The sequence below is a fragment of the Staurois parvus genome, unplaced genomic scaffold, assembly GCF_062004578.1.
Source record: "Staurois parvus isolate SC_StPar_1 unplaced genomic scaffold, SC_StPar_1.0 ptg000540l, whole genome shotgun sequence".
Taxonomy (NCBI): Eukaryota; Metazoa; Chordata; class Amphibia; order Anura; family Ranidae; genus Staurois; species Staurois parvus.
The window spans coordinates 429,029-455,846 of record NW_028318336.1 but is presented as its reverse complement, the minus strand read 5'-3'; the positions used below and the strand labels follow the sequence as shown (position 1 = coordinate 455,846).

The following is a 26,818-nucleotide window of genomic DNA, read 5'->3' as shown; positions in this document are numbered from 1 at the left end:
GTGATCAAATTATTAAGGTGTCCAAATTATTGGTTCATTAAATATTTGCCGTATTTTAACGGCTGGAGGCACTGCGATATTTTGTTTAAGGGAGAGGACATCGCCCTACATATTTAGAATAAATTCTTACATAAACCACCACACCCCGTACATCAGGTGCCCCCATAATATTGCCCCTTACATTAGGTGTCCCCATCAAAATGCCCCCTTACATCAGGTGTCTGAATCAGAGTTCCCCTTGCATGGATTGTTACCATCAGAGTGCCTCCTGAATCAACTGTCTGTATCAGACTGGCTCATGGATCGGTGGATACACTCTCAGAGACCTGGGAGGGGCACAGGGAACTATTACCTTCATTAACGGATACACCTGCCGTGAGCATCATATAGGCTGTATGCAGTATCAGCTACACACAGTATACAGCACTGTGTTCTGGTAGCAGTATGGGGACCTCCTGTCCCACTCCCAGATCATTCACAGGAAGCCTTTCATTTTATATATGAGTACATGGTTTCCTCTGATTGGCTAAGGTTAAGATTGTGATGTCATCCACCTGCCTCTTTGTCTCAGCTAATCAAAAGAAGGCATTCAGAGCTTCCTGTGACTGGCTGAGCAGCACTCAGCCCAACCCAAATGTGTTCCAGAAATGGTGGAGCATAGCGTTTAGGCCCCATGTATTACGGGACACTTCTGAACAACGGAAACTGACTGCTGGAAAATGTAGGTTTATGCGCGTTTACGTTTAGATGCGTCTTTTAAAGATAACCTCAGGAGACCTTCCAAAATGCCTAGAATGCACTGAAAAACAGTAAAAAATTAACTATTTCAGACATTTTGAGAAAAATAGAGAGAGCAGAAGCAGAGAGAGCAGTATGTGTTGAGATGACCTGTCTTTTTTTTTGTGGTGTTTGGATGTGTTCCGGCTCATTTCTGTGCAGAAATTATTGCGGCAGTGTCTAACAGATTTTCTTTCATGCGAAACCTCAAAGTATGGTGTACCGGGTCCATTTGAGTACCGGGAAAATGCTTTGCATGCATTTTTCATAATGAAAAAAAGGCTCTGGACAGCATCTGGAAATGGAAGAGTTAAAAAAAAGGGGAAACACCTATAAACATGGTTAGCCGCATTTACACACGATGTGTTTGAAACACAGATAAAATCGACTGCTGAACGCAAGTTTTCTGCGTTCAAAAAAATGACTGTAAACTCAACTGCCTGTAAACGACGATGTGTACACGGACACATAGGAAACATTAGGGAGAGTTCAGGGGCTGCTGAAAAAAAAACCGCAGAAAAGCTCCTAAACGTGAGTTTATCAGCTGCAGTGTACATGAGTCCTTATACTGCGCTCCCCAACGATGCAACTTTTAGTGAAGGATATAGCTCATTTGGACCTGCTTGGCCAAAGTAAAATTTTTTAAAGTGGCTGAAAGCTGGAATTTGGCTTTAAAACTCATCTTTGGGCAAAACAGGAAAATAAGTGCAGGCAGAAGGGAGGGTTAAGAAAGTATACTGCCCGAGGGCCCGGGGTCAGTAGGGGGCCCCAGGAGATGCCCCTGGTACCTTTTTCATATGTACCTTTTTTGAGTTTGGGCAAGGACACAGGGGCCCCATGATCCCCTATTGCCCGGGGGCCCCATGAGTTGTCAGTCTGCCCCTGATACTGACTCTGTTCCGCTCCACTTTTATGTCATTTTTTCTGTGTTGTATTAAACAGCGCAGGATTATTCTTTTTCTGTAGTATTCTGACATCTAGTGGCAGTTTAAGGCCATTGCAACTTGTTATTAATGTGATTTTGGTTTCTCCCTCTGTCCACTCCTCTTGTTTGGTGCTAGTTAGTTCAGTCCTAACTAGACCTTCCCCATGTTCCCTCAATTGCTGTTAGTTATTTGCAGAGACAGGCTTGTCTTACACTTCTAAAGACTGAAAAAACATTCTGTTCACTGCATTTAACTGAAGTAAAGTTGGGTTGGATTCCACTTCTGTGTCTTGTTGAAGAGTTAGGCTGCCTGTGGATGGTGCCAAGCAGGGGCGGACTGACAACTCATGGGGCCCCTGGGCAATAGGAAATCATGGGGCCCCTGTGTACTCACCTACACTCCAACCACACCCAAAAAAGCCTATGAAAAAGCCTATGAAAGGTATCAGGGGCAACTCATGGGGCCCCCTACTGACCCCGACCCCTCGGTACTGCCCGAGTGCCCGAATGGTCAGTCCGCCCCTGGTGCCAAGTCAGCAGCCGACCATGCTGTCTGGATAGACTGGGTCTAAGGAGGTATGTCAAAGCATAAAGTGGCATTTAAAACACAGCAAACACACTTTTTTATGCACAGTTTTCTTCTTTTTAATTGCAAAGCAGCATTTTGAAAGGGGGCCCTTGGGAAATATGCAACATCAGCAAGTTTAAAGGGTACCCCCATGTAGGTTTTAAGAATAAAAATGTAATTGGAGTTAAGCTCTGCAGAGAATATTGATAAAATAGTTACCAGATTAAAAACTGTCAAACACTTCAACCTCTTCAATAGAAAACTATGAAGCAACTTCTACGCTCTGCCAACAAATGTCATACTTCCAGAGAAATGTTTGTTCCATTCCATGTCATTATATAAGCAGACAAAGAGGACCTCCTCAGCATTACTGACCAACAGACAAGATGAGCAGGTACCTTGGGCTCGCACTGCTCCTGTGCTGTGGATGGAGTCTGTCCCATGCAGCCGACACAGGTGAGTATTACAATGGTTATGTTATTATTTGTATTATTAATTCTTAAAAGGCCTGGGGTCAATCAGATATGAGTTCCACCTGTTTGTAGGACAGAATGGACTCTAAAGCCAAAACTTTTTTTCATAAAGAGACTTCCCTTTATTTATTTCAGGTACTTTTATAGCGCCAACAATTTACGCATGGCTTTACATATATATTGTACGTTCACATCAGTCCCTAATCCTCAATCTAAGGTCCCTAAGTTACATTTATACACATACTAGGGCCAATTGAGACAGGATCCAGTTAACCTACCAGCATGTCTTTGGAGTGTGGGAGGAAACCGGAGTACCCGGAGGAAACCCTTGCAGGCACAGGGAGAACATGCAAACTCCAGGCAGGTGGTGCTGTGGTTGGGATTTGAACCAGCAACCCTAGTGCTAACCACTTAGCCACTGTGCCCACTTATTTCTGGAACAGGTGTCCCCTTTGGAAAATTTCTCCTCTATTCCTGTCTTGGTGACTCATAATTGTGGGGTTTCCATTACTTTTAGTCCGTGTGACAATGGGAATGTATCTCATAGTTATGTTAAAATTAAAACCCAGAAAGTGATTGGGTGTATTTGTTCTGACCCAGCTCTAAGCAGTGGCAGGACACTAAGCAGCTGGGAGTCACAAATCTGAGTGTGCAGGATACGCATAGTTGACAGTAGGGATGAGCATAGGCATGCCTGGATCCTAGCCTGAACTCACCTGAGCGATCCCACTAGGAAGCTGTCACTGCATTTGCCCAATCATGAGGCTTCCCCCCTTAACCCAGCCACATATACGTGCCAATGCTCGGCACAGTACAGATAACAGCTCCATGGTGATTTCTCAGGTGGGTTCAGACTAGGATTTGCTATCTGTAGCTCGGTCACTAGGTGACAAATTGCTTCTTAGTAAGAAATTGCCACCAGCTGTAGCAAATAAATCCCTAATTACTTCCAGGTCCTCATCAGAGTCCCCGTTACATTTGGTATTCCCAGCAGAGCACCCCTTACATCAGGCATCCCCATCAGAGTGCCCCCTTACATCTTGCGTCGCCATCAGAGCGCCCCCTTACATCTGGTGTCCCCATCAGAGCGCCCCCTTACATCAGGCATCCCCATCAGAGCGCCCCTTTTATCTGGTGTCCCCATCAGAGCGCCCCCTTACATCTGTTGTCCCCATCAGAGCGCCCCCTTACATCAGGCATCCCCATCAGAGCGCCCCCTTTTATCTGGCGTCCCCATCAGAGCGCCCCTTACATCTGGTGTCCCCATCGAGTGCCCCTTACATCAGGTGTCCCCATCAGTGTCCCCTTGCATCAGGTGTCCCCATCAGTGTCCCCTTACATCAGATGTCCCCATCAGAGTCCTCCCTTGCATCGGGTGTCCCCATCAGAGTATCCACGTACATCAGGTGTCCCCATAATAGTGTCCCCTACATCAGGTGTCCCCATCAGAGGGAAGCTGTCACTGCATTTGGCCAGTCATAAGTGTCTGAGACTTCCCCCGTAACCCAGCCACATATACGTGCCAATGCTCGGCACAGTACAGATAACAGCTTCGTGGTGATTTCCCAGGTGGGTTCAGACTAGGAATTGCAATCTGTAGCTCGGTCATTAAGTGACAAATTGCTTCTTAGTAAGAAATTGCTACCAGCTGTAGCAAATAAATCCCTAACTACTTCCAGATCCTCATCAGAGTCCCCCTTACATCTGGTGTTGCCATTAGAGTGCCCCCTTACATCAGGTGTCCCCATCAGAACGCCCCCTTACGTCAGGTGTCCCCATCAGGGTCCCCTTACATCAGGTGTAATTATCAGTGTCCCCTTACATCAGATGTCCCCATCAAAGTCCTCCCTTGCATCGGTTGTCCCCATCAAGGTATCCACTTCCCCAGGTGTCCCCATCAGTGTGAAGTTGTCACTGCATTTGGCCAGTCATAAGTGTCTGAGGCTTCCCCTGTAACTCAGCCACATATACGTGCCAATGCTCCGCACAGTACAGATAACAGCTTCATGGTGGGAATATCTCAGGTGGGTTCAGTCTAGGAATTGCAATCTGTAGCTTGGTCACTAGGCGAATCAGTGCTTCATGTCAGTGACCAGCTTGCCAGTGCCAATCACTACTGCATTCATCTCTATAGCTTTGGCTACAAATCTCTAAGAGAGAGCAATTAGTAGCACAGCACACCAGTCCAATGCTGTAGCAGGAGCTTAATGCAGGCCATAGATGGGGAGAAAACCGGCCGATTTTTCTTTAAAAAAATGAAAAATCAGCGGCCGACGTTACCAGGAATGGTAAACAAAATCGGACGATTTTCATCCCGTCTACAGCCGGCAAAAAGTGTCCCTGCAGAGAGCTCCGCTATTTCTTTGACAGTGCTTTGACATTTATAGCAGCTGCAACAATGTATATATTTGTATCCATTTTAGATACAGATGCTTTTATTCGGAAACAAATAGATACAATGTTGCAACCGCTATAAATGTCAAAGCACTGTCAAAGAAATAGCGGAGCTCTCTGCAGGGACACTTTTTGCCAGACTGGAATTCTTCTTCTTCTTCATCCTCTTCTTCTTCCTCTTCTTCTTCTTCATCTTGTTCATCCTCTTCTTCTTCATACTCTTCTTCTTCTTCCTCTTCTTCTTCATCCTCTTCTTCTTCTTCCTCTTCTTCATCCTCCTCTTCCTCTTCTTCTTCCTCTTCTTCTTCTTCATCCTCTTCTTCCTCTCCTTCTTCTTCTTCATCATCCTCTTCTTCTTCATCCTCTTCTTCTTCATCCTCTTCTTCTTCATCATCTTCTTCTTCATCATCCTATTCTTCTTCTTCATCCTCCTCTTCCTCTTCTTTTTCTTCTTCATCCTCTTCTTCATCCTCTTCATCCTCTTCTTCATCCTCTTCTTCCTCCTCTTCCTCTTCTTCTTCTTCATCCTCTTCTTCTTCATCATCCTATTCTTCTTCTCCATCCTCTTCTTCCTCTTCTTCTCCTTCTTCTTCATCCTCTTCTTCTTCCTCTTCTTCTTTTTCTTCCTCTTCTTCTTCTTCTTCTTCTTCATCCTCTTCTTCTTCATCCTCTTCTTCTTCTTCATCCTCTTCTTCATCCTCTTCTTTATCCTCTTCTTTTTCCTCTTCTTCTTCTTCTTCATCCTCTTCTTTTTCATCCTCTTCTTCCTCTTCTTCTTCTTCATCCTCTTCTTCCTCTTCTTCTTCATCCTCTTCTTCTTCTTCTTCTTCCTCTTCTTCTTCTTCCTCTTTCTCTTCCTCCTCCCTCCCTCCTTCCTCCTCCTCCTCCTTCCTCCTCCTCCTTCCTCCTCCCTCCTCCTTCCTCCTCCTCCCTCTCCTCCTCCTCCTCCCTCCTCCTTCTTCTTCCTCTTCGTCTTCCTCTTCTTCTTTTTGTCTTCCTCTTCCTCTTCTTCTTCTTCTTTTTGTCTTCCTCTTCTTCTTCTTCTTCTTTTTGTCTTCCTCTTCTTCTTCTTTTTGTCTTCCTCTTACAGGTCACTGCTCATGCGCAGATTTTTTATCGGTAAAAAGATCGGCCAATTTGCCCAAAATTGCTGCGAAAATTGGCCGATCGGCAAAATCGGCCGATCTTTTTCCAACTTTACCGATAAAAAAATCTGCCAAAATACCAAAAAACGGCCGAACAATTAACCCACTAACGATCCAAAAATCGGCCGATTTTATTTTCGACCGAAAAATCGGCCGATTTTCGACCCATCTATGGCCTGCATAACTTGTAGAAGCCACAAATTGCTTCTTAGTAAGAAATTTCCACCAGCTGTAGCGAATAAATCCCTAGCTACAAATCGTTGTTAGTCACTCGCATTCCCCGGAGGCTGCAGGAGTAGGATCACATAGTGGCCAGTGGGTTGGTGCCCATCATTGGAGGAGGGCTCCCCAAACCCAGAAAAGGCAGCCAGCCCCCAAAAATGGAGGGAGGTCAAGATAGCAACATGGGCTACTGTACTGGATCCACAGATCACAGCAGGAAAATGATGGATCCCCTGAGCAGGTGAATATGCTGAATAACAGGTAAGTGGGCATGGCAAGATCTATCCTGATCTGGGGGTGCAATAAAAAAAAGTCAGGGGGCAGAATGTCAACACTGTGTGAGCCACTGACAGTCTTTCACACAGAGACACAACTTGGGAAACACTAGTATGTATTTGGCTATTTTGAAATTAAGGTGATTAAAAAGAACCTGAGCCAACTTATATCAGATGGCATTATCAGAGTTCCCCTTTATATCAGGAGTCTGCATCAGAGTCCCCCTTTATATCAGGTTCCCATCAGAGTGCCTTGTTATTATTTATTTCATGTACTTATATAGTGCCATCAATTTACACAGCGCTTTACATATATATTGTACATTCACATCAGTCCCTAACCCTCAAGGGGTGTACAATCTAAGGTCCCTAACCCTCAAGGGGTGTACAATCTAAGGTCCCTAACCCTCAAGGGGTGTACAATCTAAGGTCCCTAACCCTCAAGGGGCGTACAATCTAAGGTCCCTAACCCTCAAGGGGTGTACAATCTAACCGGATCAATCACTGTTTTTGGTAGAAATTATATCTCTACATGGCAAATAATTTCCTAGCAGGTGTAGTAGAGTAATAGAAATCCAACAGACCCAACAGTCATGACATGCATGCTGCTGATTCTGTGTCATTGAATCACTCATTGAAAGGGGCATGTTCAAAATAATAGCAGTGTGGAGTTCTATTAGTGACGTCATTCATTCTTTGAAAAACAGGTGGCAATTATTGCCCTTATTTAAGGAAGGAAGGCAGCAAATGTTGTACATGCTGGTTACAGTGCATTTCTCTCTGAAATTCTGAGGAAAATGGGTCGTTCCAGACATTGTTCAGAAGAACAGCGTACCTTGATTAAAAAGTTGATTGGAGAAGGGAAAACATATAAAGAAGTGCAGAAAATGATCGGCTGCTCAGCTAAAATGATCGCAAATGCTTTCAAATGGCAACAAAAACCTGAAAGACGTGGAAGAAAGCGAAAAACTACCATTGGAATGGATAGAATAGCCAAAATGGGGCGGACTCAGCCAACAATCAGCTCCAGGAAGATGAAAGAAGGTGTGACGTTCCCTGTGAGGACTGTTACAATTAGAAGACGCCGATGTGAAGCCAAGCTATCTGCAAGAAGTCCCCGCAAAGTCCCCCTGTTGGGAAAAAGACGTGCTGAAGAGGTTACAATCTGCCAAAGAGCACATTGACCGGCCTAAAGAGAAATGGCGCAACATTTTGTGAAAGTAAGATTGTTCTTTTTGGGTCTAGTGGGCGGAGACAGTTTGTCATACGACCCCCAAACACTGAATTCAAGCCACAGTACACTGTGAAGACTGTGAAGCATGGTGGTGCAAGCATCATGATATGGGGATGTTTCTCATACTACGGTGTTGGGCCTATTTATCGCATACCAGGGATCATGGATCAGTTTGAATACATCAGAATACTTGAAGAGGTCATGCTGCCTTATGCTGAAGAGGAAATGCCCTTGAAATGGGGGTTCCAACAAGACAACGACCCCAAACACACCAGTAAACGTGCAACATCTTGGTTCCAGACCAACAAGATGGACGTTATGGAGTGGCCAGCACAATCCCCGGATCTTCATCCAATAGAAAACTTGTGGGGTGACATCAAAAATGCCGTTTCTGAGGCAAAACCAAGAAATAGAGAAGAACTGTGGAATGTGGTCCAATCATCCTGGGCTGGAATACCTGATCACAGGGGCCAGAAGTTGGGTGACTCCATGCAACACAGATGTACAGCAGTTCTCAGAAACAGTGCGACTACAACCAAATATTCATGAAGTCATTCAAAGGAAAGCAAAATCTTCCAACATTTCTCAGTTTATATAGTGAATGTTTGAGTTTGTAAAGAAGAATACAAACACTGCGATTTTTTGGAACCGTCTAATATTCACTTTTCTTCAATTTTTTTAGAGGAACAACACAAATTTGATCTATTTTTCTTCATGTTTTCATTTGGAATAGAATGTGTCGTGTTCCCAATGCATTTGTGTGTATGGAAATAAAAGCTATTAGAAGGATTTTGAGCTTTATTCACTTTTTTCAACACAATGCTATTATTTTGAACACAACTGTATGTTGTACATTCACCTCAGTCCCTAACCCTCAAGGGGAGTACAATCTAAGGTCCCTAACCCTCAAGGGGCGTACAATCTAAGGTCCCTAACCCTCAAGGGGCGTACAATCTAAGGTCCCTAACCCTCAAGGGGTGTACAATCTAAGGTCCCTAACCCTCAAGGGGCGTACAATCTAAGGTCCCTAACTCACATTCATACATACACATACTAGGGACAATCTAGAGAGGAGCCAATTAACCTCCCAGCATGTCTTTGGAGTGTGGGAGGAAACCGGAGTACCAGGAGGCAACCCACGCAGGCACAGGGAGAACATGCAAACTCCAGGCCGGTAGTGCCATGGTTGGGATTCGAAACAAAGACCCTAGTACTGCCAGGTGGAAGTGCTAACCATTTAGCCACTGTGCTGCCTTTGTTACATCATGTGTCTCCATCAGAGTGCCCCCTTACATCAGGTGTCCACATTAGAGTGCACTTTTACATCATTGTCCCTGTCACGTACCTGATGGGAGACTGAAATGACGAGGTCGGCCTTACTTGTGTCACTAGCCCTGAACCCGCTGATGTTGGAACAGAGGGGGTCTAGGGACCAGGGGGACAAGAGTGCCAGTGGTTGTTGCTTGTAGCTCTTGCAGATGATGACCTTGGAAGGCGGATGATCCTCTGATTTGGACACCGTAATAATAGACAGAGCAGGTTCTGTGAATTGCCAGACGTGCAGCAGAGCAAGGTAGGTAGAGAGGACAAGAGACTGGAGCAGTGTCATGGGATAGCCGGGATCATCAACAGTCGGGCAGCGCGGTACAGAATCAGAAGGAAAAGCCAAGGTCAGGAGCAGAGCTGAAGTCAGGAACCGGTATCAGGAGAGTAATCGAAGTCGGGTCAGGAACAAGTCGGGTCCCTATCGAGGCCCCCCATACATCAGAGTCCATCTTGAAGTCCCCCTTCACATCTGGGTCCCCATTTGAGCCACCCTTACATCCAGGTCCCCTTCAGAGTCCCCCTTACTTCCAGGTCCTCATCAGAGAGTCCCCCTTACATCAGAGTGTCCCCTTACATCAGGTGTCCCCATCAGAGCACCCCCTTACATCAGGTGTCCCCATCAGAGCACCTCCTTACATCAGGTGTCCCCATAATAGTACTCCTTACATTAAGTGTCCCCATCAGAGTGCTCCCTTACATCTGGTGTCCCCATCCTCCATCAGAGTGCCCCCTTACATCAGGTGTCTGAATCAGAGTTCCCCCTTGCATGGATTGTTACCATCAGAGTGCCTCCTGAATCAACTGTCTGCATCAGACTGGCTCATGGATCGGTGGATACACTCTCAGAGACCTGGGAGGGTCACAGATAAAACCTGGGGGAGGGTAGCACAGTCCACCTGAGCACCCCCCTAGATCCGGCCCTGTAAGCGGGGATAAATAAAAAGTAATTGGAGCGAGTTAAAGTGTTACTAAACCCCCAACAGTAAAATCAGTCTGTATATGTAGTAAAGCATGCTTGTTATACTCACTGTGGAACCTAAGGGGTTAATCCTCTGCACTGTGTAAAAATGCTGTTTGATCCTATCTTCTCTGATCCTCCCCTTCTTCTACTATCCCCACTGCATCTCCAGATATAATAGAGGCTTGGAGTCACTCTGCACATGCTCAGATTGGTGTGTATTGCTAAAGAGCTTTTTTTTCTTGGTTAGAGTGCATGTGATCAACACAAGGCCAATCAGCGCTGTCCATACAGAGGATCAGGGGTTCTGCAGTCTCATAGGACAATCAGGGAAGAACGAAAACTCCTCTTACAAGCTTTAACCAGTGCTCTGCTGGATACTGATAGAAGTCACAAGACTGCTCTATACTGCTGATGAGAAAAGGCATTTAGCAGTTTATATTTACTAAAATTATTGCATTTCCATGTTCTGTGTACTGTGGGAGACCAGATATAGTGAATACAGGGTCCGGGGAGACCAAATATAGTGAATGCAGGGTCCGGGGAGACCAGATATAGTGAATGCAGGGTCCAGAGAGACCAGATATAGTGAATGCAGAGTCCGGGGAGACCGGATATAGTGAATGCAGGGTCCGGGGAGACCAGATATAGTGAATGCAGGGTCTGGGGAGACCAGATATTGTGAATGCAGGGTCCGGGGAGAGCGGATATAGTGAATGCAGGGTCCTGGGAGACCGGAGAGAGTGAATGCAGGGTCCAGGGAGACCGGATATAGTGAATGCAGGGTCCTGGGAGACCGGATATAGTGAATGCAGGGTCCTGGGAGACCCGATATAGTGAATGCAAGGTCCTGGGAGACCGGATATAGTGAATGCAGGGTCCTGGGAGACCAGATATAGTGAATGCAGGGTCCGGGGAGACCGGATATAGTGAATGCAGGGTCCTGGGAGACCAGATATAGTGAATGCAGGGTCCTGGGAGACCAGATATAGTGAATGCAGGGTCCGGGGAGACCAGATATAGTGAATGCAGGGTCTGGGGAGACCATATATAGTGAATGCAGGGTCCGGGGAGACCGGATATAGTGAATGCAGGGTCCGGGGAGACCAGATATAGTGAATGCAGGGTCTGGGGAGACCAGATATAGTGAATGCAGGGTCTGGGGAGACCAGATATAGTGAATGTAGGGTCCTGGGAGACCAGATATAGTGAATGCAGGGTCCTGGGAGACCAGATATAGTGAATGCAGGGTCTGGGGAGACCGGAGAGAGTGAATGCAGGGTCCAGGGAGACCAGATATAGTGAATGCAGGGTCCGGGGAGACCGGAGAGAGTGAATGCAGGGTCCGGGGAGACCAGATATAGTGAATGAGGGGTCGTAGGAGACCGGATATAGTGAATGCAGGGTCCGGGGAGCCCGGATATAGTGAATGCAGGGTCCTGGGAGACCAGATATAGTGAATGCAGGGTCCTGGGAGACCAGATATAGTGAATGCAGGGTCCGGGGAGACCAGATATAGTGAATGCAGGGTCCGGGGAGACCAGATATAGTGAATGCAGGGTCCGGGGAGACCGGATATAGTGAATGCAGGGTTCGGGGAGACCGGATATAGTGAATGCAGGGTCCTGGGAGACCAGATATAGTGAATGCAGGGTCTGGGAGACCGGAGAGAGTGAATTCAGGGTCCAGGGAGACCGGATATAGTGAATGCAGGGTCCGAGGAGACCGGATATAGTGAATGCAGGGTCCTGGGAGACCGGATATAGTGAATGCAGGGTCCTGGGAGACCGGAGAGAGTGAATGCAGGGTCATGGGAGACCGGAGAGAGTGAATGCAGGGTCCTGGGAGACCGGATATAGTGAATTCAGGGTCCGGGGAGACTGGAGAGAATGAATGCAGGGTCCAGAGAGAGTGAATGCGGGGTCCGGGGTTTAGTAACAGTTTAAATTCCTCTTTAAAAGGAAAAAGGCTGTCTTTAAGTGAGTCTGCTATTTTTGCTTTGCTTTTCATGTCCAATTGCTGGCAGCCTTGAGATAAGACCCACCCTTGATGTGTCAGCATGGTTACAACATGGATTTTCACATGGATGCAATCAAAAACTATTTAACCAGAATACAGTAGCTCTGATAGGCATTCTTTTTACTTGAAAGTTACCTTTTTTTTTTTTATAACTTTCTGTGCATGTGCACCTTTCTTACATTTTGCAAGCTTTAAACGTATCTGAGTGGCTGCTCCTGTCGCGTTTTAAATTTTATCTTTAAATAAATGTATTAATTCTAATTTATTCTACAGGTGGAGCTCTGAAAACCTACATTGCGGTATTTAATGAAAATCTGTCCTTAAAAGCAACATTTCATCTCCATCTTGTTACAAGCGATGAAGCAGCCGAAGTCAATGTCACTGTCAAAAATCCACATTACCATCAAACAGTATCTATCGGAAGTAACAGCTCCGTCATGTTAACCTTGAGCAGTCAATATATGGTCACTGGTAATGGAGTCTCTTCTAAAGTTGTGATGGTGACCTCAGATGTTGATATATCTGTATTCGGGTTTAACACGGATGTCTATAGTGCTGATGCCAGTTTTATTCTCCCTGTAGAAGACCTGGGCACAGAATATTTCATATTCACCCCACGGTCAGGAAATAAAAAGCAGTTTGCAATAGCCACTGGTGTAGACAGAATAGAACGGGTTCAGGTTACAGTCTCAGGATCTCTCACATACAATGGTAAGCTCTACAGTACTGGAAACACCTTCTCATTTTCCCTTGCCCCCCATGAAGTCATCCAATTTCAAAGTGACATCGATTTAACTGGCACTAAAATTGTGGCCTCAGCACCAGTAGCCGTTTTCACTAGCCATTTGTGTTACGCTGGTCCTAATACAAAATGCGATACCTTGATTCAGCAGCTTCATCCTGTGAATAACTGGGGCACATCCTTTATTGTGGTTCCACTGGCCAACCACACCAACGATATCATTGATATAATGGCAGCTTATGAAGATACTACCGTGAAAGTAGATCAGAAAGAGCACACTCTTCAGCCAGGTTCCCACGTCCAACTTACGCTGGACAGAAGCGTTCTTGTGAATTCCTCAAAACCTGTTTGGATTTCCTATCTCTCTCATGACACGGATGACCCATTTCTATCAACTGTTCCACCGCTCCAAAAGAGAAGGCAGCACTACACATTTGTAACAGACTCTTTCTATAACACTTATATCATGGTTGTGTCTCAGGCACTTTCAGCCTCAGACTTTTACCTGGACCAGAAGCCTTTGAGTCAATACAGCTTCTTCACCAAAGAGATGAATGGATTCAGAATATGGGAAGTCTCTTTAGGCAAAGTTCCCGGAGCTCATGAAATATTTCACAAGAGCTTGCCATTCAGCATTTATGTTTATGGATTTGAATATCGGATTTCCTATGGATATACAATGGGACTTGAAAGCAAGTATCCAGGTAATGAAATGTACAGACTTTATTGGTATATGACAAAGCCAACCTAAACAACAAAACAATATGTACGTATTCAGGGGTGGACTGACAACTCATGGGACTCCCGGGCAATAAGGGATCATGGGGCCCCTGTGTCCTCGCCCACACTCAAACCACACCCAAAAGAACCTATGAAAGGTACCAGGGGCATCTCATGGGGCCCCTTACTGACCCCGGGCTCTCGGGCAGTGCCTGAGTTTCCGAATGGTCAGTCCGCCCCTGTACGTATTTAAATCATAAGTTCACCTTTCAACAAAAAATAATAAATGCATTTATTATTTTTGTTGTAGGAGCCTGTAAAGCATTGCACCAGCGATCAGCAGATCACGGGTGCCATGCAGGGCTCCTGCAGACCTGTCAGTATATCTGCTTCCTCGTATCTCGTACTAGCAAGCCAATACCTACTGACAGGAAAACAGAATGAACTACCACAATGCTCACAGTGCCGGGGTAGTTATTTGAGAACTACAAGCCAACCGCTGAGGCTGTGGGGATTTGTAGTTTCCTTTTCACAGAACTTTGTAAATGAGTGATGAGGCCCAGCACCCGGACTCCGTATGGGTCCATTTTTTTAAAATTGTGACAGCTAGAAGAGGGAGAAGTTCTCCCGCTAGTTGTCACATAGAAGGAGCCGGGGGGTACAGTGGGGGGGCTGGTCCGAGAGTAACATGTTACATGTTACACCCTGAATATGGGTGTAACATGTTACAAAAGGTGAACGTATCCTTTAACCACTTCCTGTTCCGGCCCATGTACATAAACGGCCAGACGGGAGCAGTGCAGGAGCGGGTTGCTGTTTATAAACGCATTTTCAGGCAGTGTACGCTTTCTGGGAACACGCGGCACCCCGATCCGGTGCCCACTGTGTCCTCCAGACCTCTGTTCCCTTTCTATATTTACCTTACAAATGCCCCTTTAAGACCCTCCCACTGTTAGTGAAATTTGACCACACCCACTATTTGGCAAGGTTTGGAGGGTGTGTGTGGGGGTAAGGGGGAGGGGGTTTGGGGGTCGTGGTTGAGTTCCTGTACCTATTTTCTGAGAAAAAAAGCCGTGCAGAAAAAGAAATGATAAACTCCAATGACCCTCCAAACACATTTGGCATTAAATATTTACAAAAGCACCACTTGACACTGACCATTGCGATGCCTGTTGTGATTGCTGACCAGCTGTAGGACTTTGTAGGTGGCAACAATCCTGTGTAATAAAACTAGTTAGGAGATGATACTCTGTGGCAAATTCTGAATCACTTATAGAAAAGCTAGAAATCTTTTGCATGAATGTAAGTAGGGACTCTACACTGACCATCAATGTAAGAGACAAGGGCGTCCCTAGGGTTGGTGTCACCCGGTGCGATAACACTTGGTGACACCTCTTCCTGTGATCCCCGCAGAATGGATCGGATCTGCGGATTGAGCATAATGGATCGGACTCGGATCCATTATGCTCTTCAGTCCGCAGATCCGATCCATCCTGCGGGGATCGTCAGCATGCAACCTATACGGGGTGACACTGGACCCGCTCCACGAAAAGGTAAGTTGTAAAGAAAGCCGACAATCCCCGCAGGATGGATCGGATCCTATCCTGCGGGGATCGTTGGCTTGCTTTACAACTTACCTTTTTGTGGAGCGGGTCCGGTGTCACCCGGTGCGGGCTGCACCTGCCTTGGGACGCCGCTGGTAAGAGAGGATGTACAATGTACGCTGACCACCAAAGCGATGGGGATTCTACACTGACCATCAATGTAAGAGGTGATTTTGGCTGACCACCATTGTAAGAAAGGATTTACACTGACCTTTGCGCTCCATATAGTAACCTACCTTCCCTCTGTTACCTCCATGACAGTGCTGCAGCACCCTCCCTTCATGTTCTGTATCTGGTGCAGAGATGGACTGACAACTCATCGGGCCCCCGGGCAGTAGGGGATCATGGGGCCCCCTGTGTCCTCGCCCACACTCAAACCACACCCAAAATGAAAAGGTACTAGGGGCATCTCATGGGGCCCCCTACTGACCCTGGGCCCTCGGGCAGTGTCCGAGTGCCCAAATGGTCAGTCTGCCCCTGATCTGGTGTCATGCTCATTTGCAGGTAGCACTCTTACCTACTTAGCCTACTTTTGACTGTTTTCATTCCTCACATGGGTGATGGTGGGTGGGGCCTCTGGGGTTGGCCATGATTTGCATGTTAATGAGTTGGGTAGTTTACATGTGAATGTGAAGTAATTTGCATATGAATCAACCCTATGCCTGCACACTGTAATCTGTCAGTACTAGGCAGAAGTGGTGACAGACTCAACAAGCTTTAAGCTTGGGACCAGGGGCATAGTCACCACAAGTTTGCAGTTTGGTGATGTGACTACTGTGCAGCTCCCGGTTCTCTTTACTGGAGAAGAAGCTGTACCTGATGACCTGCAGTACAAAGATCTTCCTGCTTATGCTTTATTCATTCTGTGGATGAGTTCTTCCTTCACTTCTCCCACTGCTCCTTCAGTATTCCCCCACTAGCCATCACCAGTTATCAGGGGGCAGCTCTGACATGAGGAAGTAAAGCCCTGTGTCTACCAAGAGGGTGACCTCCACACAGAGACACAGTGCAAAACAAAGCATAATAAGTCAAAAGCAGGGAAAAGCTTAATTGCAAGGAGAACACCAATATTACTGGTGATTAGTCCTTTGCTAGTACAAGTCCTCATTAAGACCTTTGTCTAACAAAGTCCATCTGGGCCACATCTGGAATATACCATCCAGTTCTGGTCTCCAGTCCTCAGGAAGGATGTGCTTGAGCTGGAGGGAGTCCAGAGAAGGGCAACAAAGTTAATAAGTCGATTGGAGGACCTCAGTTACAAGGAAAGATTACAAACATTAAACTTATTCTCCTTGGAGAAGAGACGCTTGAGAGGAGATATGATAGCGATATACAAATACCTCAATGGTGATTCTAACAAAGAGAGTAAACTATTCAGCCTAAGAATACAGTATAAGAAGACACGGGGCCACTTAATGAAGTTGGAGGAGAAGCGTTTTAATCTTAAACTGTGTAGGGTTTTTTTCACTGTCAGAGTGGTAAGGATGTGGAACTCGCTTCCACAATTGGTGGTGTCAGTGGAAAGTATTGAAAGTTTCAAAGAACTCTTAGATGGGCATCTTAACGAACACAATATACGGGGATATGGGATATGATTTTGACATGAGCCCACAGACACCCACATAGGTTGAACTGGATGGACTGGGGTCTTTATTCAACCTTACCAACTATGTAACCGTTACAATGACAAATTATGTTACAGTGGATGGCAAAAGGAGCCGAAGTTATAAAGATAGACAAATATTTTTCAACTTCTGATACAAAGACATTGCTGATATTGTACACTCTTTTCAGTGGTTGCTTTTATTTCATACGTTAGCTTCATCCAAAATAAAGCCAACAGAAGGGCCAGAAATCCAATCCGTTTTCAAATGTTTCTCCCATGGAGCTGAAGTCCATCTGCCTCTCAGCTTGGTGTCCAAAGCCAAATTAAATATGATTGATGTCCACCTTGAAGACCCCACATGCAGAGGAACTCAGAAAGGGAAGTTCGTGGTGATAAATGTACCTTTTAATAAATGTGGATCCAAAGTTCTGGTGAGTCATATGGTGTTTTATCTGTCACATGTCTTGTTTATTGCTTCAAATTATGGCCTTTTTTAATTTTTAGGGTCATGCCAAGCCAATGCACTTACCCCTGTAGTTACTCCTGAGTTGCTTCGGTTTTCAACAGAAAACACAAAATTTCAGAATTTCAGATTGGGACTCATGGGATGTTCTCCCAGTTTACCAGGCTTATTAGCTAGTTCTATAACCCTTTTCTCCCTGGGGACTCGAAGCACTTTGTCATGCAGATAGTGCCCTGACCAGGACTCAAACTGAGGCCCCCATTGCAGCAAGGCAGGAGCGCTAACCACTAGGCCACTGCGCTTTCTTGCACCCACCCAGAGGAGAGTGGTGTGCAAAGGTATCCTACTGCCCTGAAGGTCAGATCTACGTTGGGAGTTGTCTCAGCTGCTTGTTCTTGCCACCCGCCCAACACCCTGCTATATTTAGCAGGAAACTTTACACATTTAAAAAAAAAAAAAGTCAGCAGCTGCAAATACTTAAAAAAATAGTTACTTTTCAGTCTGTGGAGTTCAGCCCTGCCTTCTCACAGCCAATTCTTCTCATTGCTGCAGGTCCCTGGCACCGCCATCTTGGATTTGGGAACTAGCTGTGACTTCATGAGGAATCAAAGCTAGCTCTCCACTGTGCATGGATTGTTAGTGCAGTGAGACTTCTCCTTCTCAAGTGTATGCCATGTCCCAGGAGGTTGCAAACTGGGACGGAAGTGGGATGAGTGACATCATTCTTGTTTAGGTGACAATTGAGAAAGTGGAAGCAGGTACAAAAAGGTACACTCTCCCCGTAATAAATAAATATGTCAAGGGCGGGGTGAGGAGGAGGATGAGCAGTCCTTTTGCTTTTGAGTAACGGTCCATTTTAAGTCTCCAATAAAATGCATTTCTTATTCTACTTTAAAGCAGAACTCCAGTCCAGCGGGGGACTGTTTCTACCCTCCTCACGTCGAGGCAGTCTTTGGGCGTGATGACATCAGAAACAGTCTTTGCACAAGATCTCTAGTGTGCTAGGGGCAGGGGCAGCAGGGACCGGTCTTGCTCTCGAAGGATTGGCGGATTAGATAAGTATATCTCCGCTCTCCAAACCCCTCGACAAAAAATAACAGTTAACCCATGCAGTGGGGACACAGCCCCACTGCAAAGGAGTTTTTTTACTGGAGTTCTTCTTTAAGTGATGTACAAACCTTGTTTCTTGGGGAGAAATTATTTTCTATTCATTACAATATTTCAGGATAGAACAAGTCTTTCCTCCTCAAATCCTGTTGACTGATGTCTGTGTTGCAGGGAATGGCTGATACAGAATGGGGGGCAGAGGTGGTAGGAAATTAGCCCCTTGATTGGCATTGATGGAAAGAAAAAATAAGGAAACAACTATAGCCATATCATTAATGCTGCGAATTCTGCTGTGGTTAGTGTTTTGCCTATTCAATGCCTTTAAATTCATGGCTAGATGTTCTACCTCCTTAAAGTGGACCTGAACTGAAAAATTTAAGCTACCCCATGCTGTAGAAAACATCTATACTTCATGTCTTGAATTTGTCTTAAAAATTAGTAGTGCGCTCCAATGCCTTGAGCCTTATTGATGTATATCTGTAACATGTTCATTGCACTGTTGCTTATACCGCTAGTCTCACAACATTTTGAGTGAGATTTGGTGATGTCACTATTGTACTGCTCACTGTTCTCCTTGCTGAAGGGAAAGCAGTACCTGAGGAACTGCAGTGCAAGGATCTCACAGCTTGTCTATGCTTCATCCAGTATGTGCATTTGTGGTTTCTCCACCTCTCCTGTTGCTGCTTAATACTTCATAAGTCATCAGATTGACATTTATAGGGAAGCAGATTGTAAGGGCCTTTTATGGGAGCTGTTGCCTTTTATTTTTACCAAGGAATTGGCTTGCCATTCTAGACATATAATGATAGGTTATCAATAGACAGGTGGGTGAAACCAGGTGAGCGTGGGACCCTGCATGCGGAGATAGGACCCTCACTAGTAGGGGAGAAAAAACAGTCTATAGGATGCTTTTTTGATTATGAAGGAGGAGTAGGAGAAGGTGAAATTTACACTAGACACACAAAATGCCTATAAAACATGACATGAACTTTTATACACCATCAACTCTTCAGGTGGCACAGAGCTGAAAATAAAAAACATTTATATCTTGCAGGTTAACCTTGTAGAGTTGGGGCTCATTCACAAGAGCAGAAAAATAGCATGATTAAATGCATACAGCATATAGTATGCATCTAAATGCAGCACTATAGGAGTCAATAGGGCCATACAGACAGCGACATCTAAATATAAATGCAAATGTTGACATGGCCCCCCCCCACACTACCCCCCCTACTACCCCCCCTCTCGCCACAACCACTGCACTCCAAGATTCTCAAAGTGGCTAAAGAGCTATTTCAGATCTTCTCACAAGAGGGGTTGACTGGTGTGGCGGGGGCAATTACAAGAACCAATCCCCTGTATGGCTCTCCATGCAGCAGCTGAAACCCGCAGGAGGGAAAGGAGTAGCAGCCGGGTTTCAGCTACTGCATGGAGAGCCAAATAGTGGGTCTGTTCTTGTAATTGAGGCAACCCCCCCCCCCAACCCCACACACACATACACACACAAAACATAATGTAACAGGGAGGTTGCATGGACCTCCTGGAGCATGGGCAAGGCCACTATTGCGACCCCTGCGACCCATGAAGCTCTGCATCATGGACGGTAAATATCTGCAGATTTTACATGTGTACTCATGCATGCAAAAAGTCATTCATTTGTTGAATGACAGAAGATTTGTACCTGTCTACTCTGCCAGCAAGATCCTGTGTTCTGTGCAGAATATATGCATGTTCCCATGTGAATAAGCCCCGAATGATAACATGGACTTTCTTTCACAATAAAAACTATGCTGACAAGTTGTGTACAAAATAGCCTTACCTGATTGGTGGCCGTGGTCACAAATAGACAGGTTATAGTAGTTTATCTCCAACTTGCAGCGGGGCCACCTCCATTCTTCATTTTGTAATCGTATACACTGTATATGTTATGTAGAGATATCTCTTGCTTGTTGGTTATTATTTTAGTTCTTTGCACACAGAATGAAAATGGGATGATGTTTTATGTAAATACTGTCTATGGAACAGTTCCAACAACTGGAGTCCAGCGTATTGAACTCCCATTAAGGTGTGAAATGAAAAACAACAAGACACTTGGATGGAACCTCTGCCCTCAAGTAACAGACATGGTTTCCACGGTTGACTATAATGTCTCCCTGAAGTTCTATCAGAATGAAGCTTTCACTGATCCTATTATGATATTTCCTTGTGAGGTTGACCTTCATAGCAGGCTGTATGTGGAGTTCCAAGTAATTTCTGAGGATGAAGATGTTCAGATATTTGTAGAGAACTGCAAAGCTGTTCCATCATTAGAGGGAACAAAGGAGAAATACAACATGATACGAGATGGGTAATTCTCTACTATACTTTATCTACATTTTTTTTTATTTTTAGTGCCACCCACGAAGGTGCCGCTTGGTAACTTTGGGTTCTCTGTTCTGTACCTTGACTCCAAGAACAACCTTGGCCACTCTGAATGGGACAGGAAGTCAAGAAAAATCTCTGCAATGGGACATAGATGGCGAAAATAAATCGGGCGGGGTTATAAATTTCTCTCATTTTATCCACAATTAAAAAAAAATTACTATAGTTATACTTTAATTTTTTAATTAAAATAGAATTCAGCTTTAAGCATTGAACTTTTAAAGTACTGTATAAACAAAGGCAAAACTTTTTTTTTTAAGTTTTGGACAAAGTGCAGATGGATTAGAACACTTATGGTATTTTATTGCTGTATGTTTCCCCATTAGGAAGATTCACCCTCTCTCTTTGTCCTCATCATTATTATTATTGAAAGTGAAAGTAAAAGAAAATTCCAAATTTTGGGTTGTCCCCAGAAAAGTAATAGAGGGGAAATCTTCTCACGGGGGGGGGGGACACTGATTCTGGTGACCTGGGGACCCCCAAGCGATTCCTTTAATTTGTAGGGATTTCCTGTCACTTCCTGTTTTGGCTATGGGACAATAAATTTCCCGAAAGGGACACAGATGGCAAACAAAAATTTTACAAGGATCCCTTACTCTATCCAAAATGGGGAAAAAAGTTTTGCCTGTAGTTCTACTTTACCAATAATGCTACATTTTAATTCATATCTAACATTTTACAAAAGGCTCATCTACCATTTTATCCATTTTATCCAACACTTTCCTAGGTGTCCTGAGGACACTACTTTCCAGAAATATCCGGTCTCCGACCAGAGGTTGCTGCGCTTCAGTTTTCATGTATTTAAATTTTACAACCTGAAGAAAGTGTACCTGACCTGTAACACCATCATCTGTTACAATGGAACCTCCCCAAACCGATGTACTGAAGGCTGCTTCCACAGACGACACAGACGTGATGTCCACAGTCCCACAGAGCATCTGGACTCAGCTAGGCTATCCCAAGGACCACTTATTATTACTTCTGGTAATATGGCAATTTTATTTGATTTAAAGCCCAAGTCCTGTCTATAAACTGAGAAATTTTGGCCCCCAGTCCATTGTAAGAAATAAAATAAAAAAGCTGCTATACTAACCCATCCTTTGGTGCTGTTCCTTTGCAAACCCACTACTATGGCTGTTAAGTGGAAAGACATGGCATCATTAAACTGGGAGAAGGACTGGAACCCAGAGAAAAAGTTACATTGCATTACCACTTTCTGTATAATTTGAGGAAACCCCATTATATATTGTTAGGTGTCCCAATACACACAGCATACCTAAAAAAAAAAAAAATTCTTACCTTTTAAAGAGAAGGTGTCTTACAGTATCTTTGTCTCCAAACAGAGCAAGCTACAGCATACCTCATTAACATACATTAAACCGATTGTAAAGACAAAGTTTTTTGGTCTTTTAATAACAAACATATCATACTTACCTGCTCTGTGAAGTGGATTTGCACAGAGCAGCCCCAATCCTCCTTTTCTTGGGTCCCCATCATGCACTCTTGTCCCCCCCCCCTCCTGTTGAGTGCCCCCACAGCAAGCAGCTAACTATGGGGCACCCAAGTAGGGTCGATATCTATTGACACACAGAGCCGAGGCTGAGCCCCGCCCCTTCTCTCTCCTCATTGGCTCACTGGGTGTGATTGAAAGCAGCGGGAGCCAATGTCTCCTGTCTGCTGTCTCAGCCAATGAAGAGAGGAAGTCCCGGGATAGCCGAGTCTCCAGTGCACATTGCTGAATTGACAGGAGGCTTAGGTGAGTATTAGGTAGGGCTGGGGGGGGGGGGGGGGCTGCTGCACAGAAAAGGTTTTTCACCTTCATGCATAGAATCCATGAAGGTAAGAAACCTTCTACCTTTACAACTACATTAAATTGTTAACTCATTGTTAGGACGGACAAACATTTGTGTTTAGATATAAAAAAAATTATAAATACCTTTTTTTCCTCTACTTTGTAAGTAATCATATGCTCTATAAGCTACTTATGCAGCTGAGAACAAAGAGCTGGGGGAGCAGAAACAGCAGAATACTGGTCTTCCCAGTGAAATGTTGTGCAGGGGGAACCTGTGAACAGAAGTCTGATTATTGGAAGAGAGCAGGCTGACCATGGTGTGTTCTCTGACTTATTTTGGTCAGTTTTTAATAGGAAAGCAGAGGGACTGGCAGTAACGCCAGGGATTTCGCACAAAGAAAGCAATACAAAGAGAACAGGATAGGTTTTCATACAAGCACATGGTAAAGCAGGCACATATCAGGAATATGAAATGTTGGGTTTACATACTCCTTAAGTATTCCATTTTTTTTGGTGTTTTAAAATGTCTCTGCAGTGCTGCAAGGGAGAAGGGAAGCTGGAATTAGGGTGAGGACCAAAGACTGGTAACTCCAATGAGTCTTGTGGGTGATTGGGCATCTGCAGAGAGGAAGTATACCTGCTGCAATGCCTTTCAAGTAAAATTTGGAGGCAAACAGTGGAAAAGAGGGGAGGGGGAATTAAAGAGCAGCACAATCTTTTACCATCTACCAGTGGCACGGGTAGATGGGTCAGAGATCTTTATTGCTTTTAAATTAGAAGGTATCAATTGCCTAAACTACCACGGTCATTCTTAGCAAAAAAAGTAACATTTCTTATCTTCTTCCACAGGGGATTCTCTCTGGGACAGCCAATCTACTTATAAAACTATGGCCTATGTGCTCTTGGCTGTGGTTGTTGTAATAGGAACATTGTCTGTGATGTGTTTGATGATTCTGAAGAACTACTACCAGAGACGAGAAAACTTTGTGCTGAAAAACAATAGTACCTGAAACCACAAAGAACATATGTCAGAGCTTCAGTACACCCCAAAATTTAAATTTTAACGAGTTACTGTTCACACACAACATGGGAATGCATTACAATTAATCTACTCCTCTCAAGTATGGGGATACCATATGTGTGAAGCTTTTTTGCTGCCTAGACACATAGAGGGGCCCAAAATACAAGGAGAACCTTCAGGTTTGATGATTTCCTGACTACCTATCACATTTTTTGTGGCCCTGCACTGCCAACACAGGATAAAACCCCATAAAATGAACCCACGTTTTGCAGAACAGACCCTCCAACATACCTAATTAGAGGCATGGTAGGTCTTTTGAAGACATTTTTTCCACAAGTTTTTGGAAAATTAAGAAAAAAAATTAAATTGTCTTTGTTTACACACAGCTGTCAATGAATAGAATATTTTTCACACACAGTATGGGTATGATTAGGGATTTCACGGCTTTACACGTGAAACAAAAAACCTTGCAGCACCTGAGTTCCGAATCATATGTTTATTAGCGATAATACAATTGTATGAGAGCACCCATGCCCTACCCATCAGATGCTCTGATTAGATTGATTACAGTCCATATTTTTATAGGGTTTTTTATGGCTGGCTGCCCACCTTTATGCTTATCAGTTACACTCCAGAATATTTGTCTACTACACTTCAGAATATCTTATCGAGACACTTTATCAAACATTCATCATTACTCTGCAGTTTTTAACAACTTATATAAAACATCTTTAAATAAGCCTTTTTAGCAGCAGAAGCCATTTTAGCTCCTAATGGAATATGATTTTTATATACAGTAAATTAGACATATAATTTCCTGACTACTAATCAAGTGTTTGGATGCCCTGGCATGCAAGGACAGTAAAAACACGCACAAAATGACCACATTTCGGAGCGCAAACATCCCAAGGTATTTTAAGAGAGGTATGGTGAATCTTTTGCTACCAAAAGGTTTGAGAGTGGAAAGAAAATGAAAATGAAAAACACATTCTGTTACTCCTCTTGAGTATGAGGATACTATATGTGTGAGACTTTTTTTGGAGCCTACCTGCATAGAGCGGCCCAAAATCCAAGAAGCACCTTCAGGCTTTCAAAGGGCAGAAATAATGCATCTAATAATGCATTTCCTGACTACCTATCTCATTTTGGAAGCCCTGGAGAACTAGAACAGTAGAAACACCCACCATATGACCACATTTTGGAAGCAAACACCCAAAAGTATTTTAAGAGGTATGGTGAGTCTTTTGAAGATGTCATTTATTGCCACACATTTTTGGAAAATGGAAGGAGAAAATTATTATTATTTTTTACAAAAAGTTGGCAGTTAATAAGATATTCCTAACATGCAATATAGGCATACTTAGAATTACGCACAAAATCACATTCTGCTTCTGCTAATTTGGAGATATTATATATGTGAGACTTTTTTTTATAGCCTAGCCACATAGAGGGGCCCAACAGTCAAGGAACACCTTAAGGCTTTAAAGGGGCATAAATTATTACCAGCTACCATCCAGTGAGACTTTTTGATATAATCAAATTGTGTCCTTTATAGGAACCCCTAACGCTCACTTCCTTTGAACTATCCTGTCAAGCTACTGAAATGTTGAAAGGCCAAGTATCCACTATCTTTATTTCCCTTACTGATCCAAAAACTAAACTCCCTTATATGATCCATTCGGAACGGAACTTAAATATCCCCCTAGAATTGGCTGACTGGCAGAACACTGCTTACGCTCTGTCCAAGATGTCTATCAACAGAACACTAATAGAATCTAACTATAAAACATTTCTACAATGGTGCTTGGTTCCCACATGCCTTGCAAAAATACATTTTGCCACATCGCCTTCCTGTTTTTGGCATTGTGGGCAGGTGGGAACCATGTGCCACATCTGGTGGCAGTGCCCTGTGGTGTCTAGATTTTGGATCTGAATGTTTAGTTTTTTTTTTACTCAGTGATAGGAGTGAATATTCGTAGGTCCCCAGTGGGCAGCCCTTTTTCAGAAGTTGCCTTCAGGAATCCCCAAAAAATCAATCAAATTGATCGTGTATATGATCCTGGCTGCAAGGATCACTATTGCTAAACATTGGAAGTGATCGGTGATACCACTTGACTATGTTAAAAATAAACTGAATTGGATCATGGTTAATGACAAACTCACCTGCATTCTCAATAACAATACATCGAAATTCGACAGAACTTGGGATCCAGGGATTCAGTACCTTTCTGTCCCTTAGCCGGACCATGGCTGGCCCTCTTTTACTTCACTCTTTTTCTTATTCTCTTTTTTTCTCATTTTCTCCCTTGTTCTTTCTTCATATTTTTTGTTTCCATTATTACCTTTTGATATATCTGACTGCTGTTTGTTCATGCTCAATATTAATCGTTTTTCATAGTGACATATGTACTGGAACACTGTTCATTGTTGCTGTTTACCCTTTTTATCTGTGGGTTACACCAGAGGGACTTCTTGGTCCCACATATGCATTCAATATTTGTTTCCTCAAGTTTTTTGAACAATGCCAATGCTACCTATGTTCACACGTAAATATTGTCTTGAGAGCTCAATATCTCTCATCTTTATGTACTTTCTGTTTGTGCGTTGGGTCTTTTCAATAAAGAGATTGGAAAATAAAGGGCATAAATTATTCATTTGATTTCTTGACTACCTATCACATTTTTGGAGGCCGTGGTGTACCAGAATAGGAGAAACACCCACAAAATTATCACATTTTGGAGAATAAACACCTCACAAAATTTTTTAATATGCATGGTGAGCCCTTTTGAAGATTTCTTTTTTGCCACAAGTATTTGGAAAATAAAAATTATTTTCTTACACAAAATTGTCAGTTTAATAAGATATTTCTCTCACAAAGCATGGACAAGCTTAGGATTTCCAAAACAAATTCTGCTACTTCTTCTGAGTATGGGGATATCACATATGTGAGACTTTTTCAATGTGTGAACTGATCATATACCGGACATTGTAGCTTGTGTGGCACAAAACAACCGATTGTATCAAAA

General features: G+C 44.0%; 1 protein-coding gene across 1 annotated transcript; it reads left to right on the top strand.

Moving 5' to 3' along the window:
• The first annotated feature begins 2,646 nt into the window (after positions 1 to 2,646).
• LOC149451416 (uncharacterized) lies at positions 2,647 to 26,424 on the top strand. The gene is made up of 6 exons (XM_089690699.1): positions 2,647 to 2,726; positions 12,590 to 13,762; positions 17,202 to 17,419; positions 20,538 to 20,905; positions 21,707 to 21,963; positions 23,621 to 26,424. Exons 1-6 carry the CDS (start codon positions 2,657 to 2,659, stop codon positions 23,779 to 23,781), a joined length of 2,247 nt encoding a protein of 748 aa, XP_089546825.1. The 5' UTR covers positions 2,647 to 2,656; the 3' UTR covers positions 23,782 to 26,424.
• Positions 26,425 to 26,818: the final 394 nt, after the last annotated feature.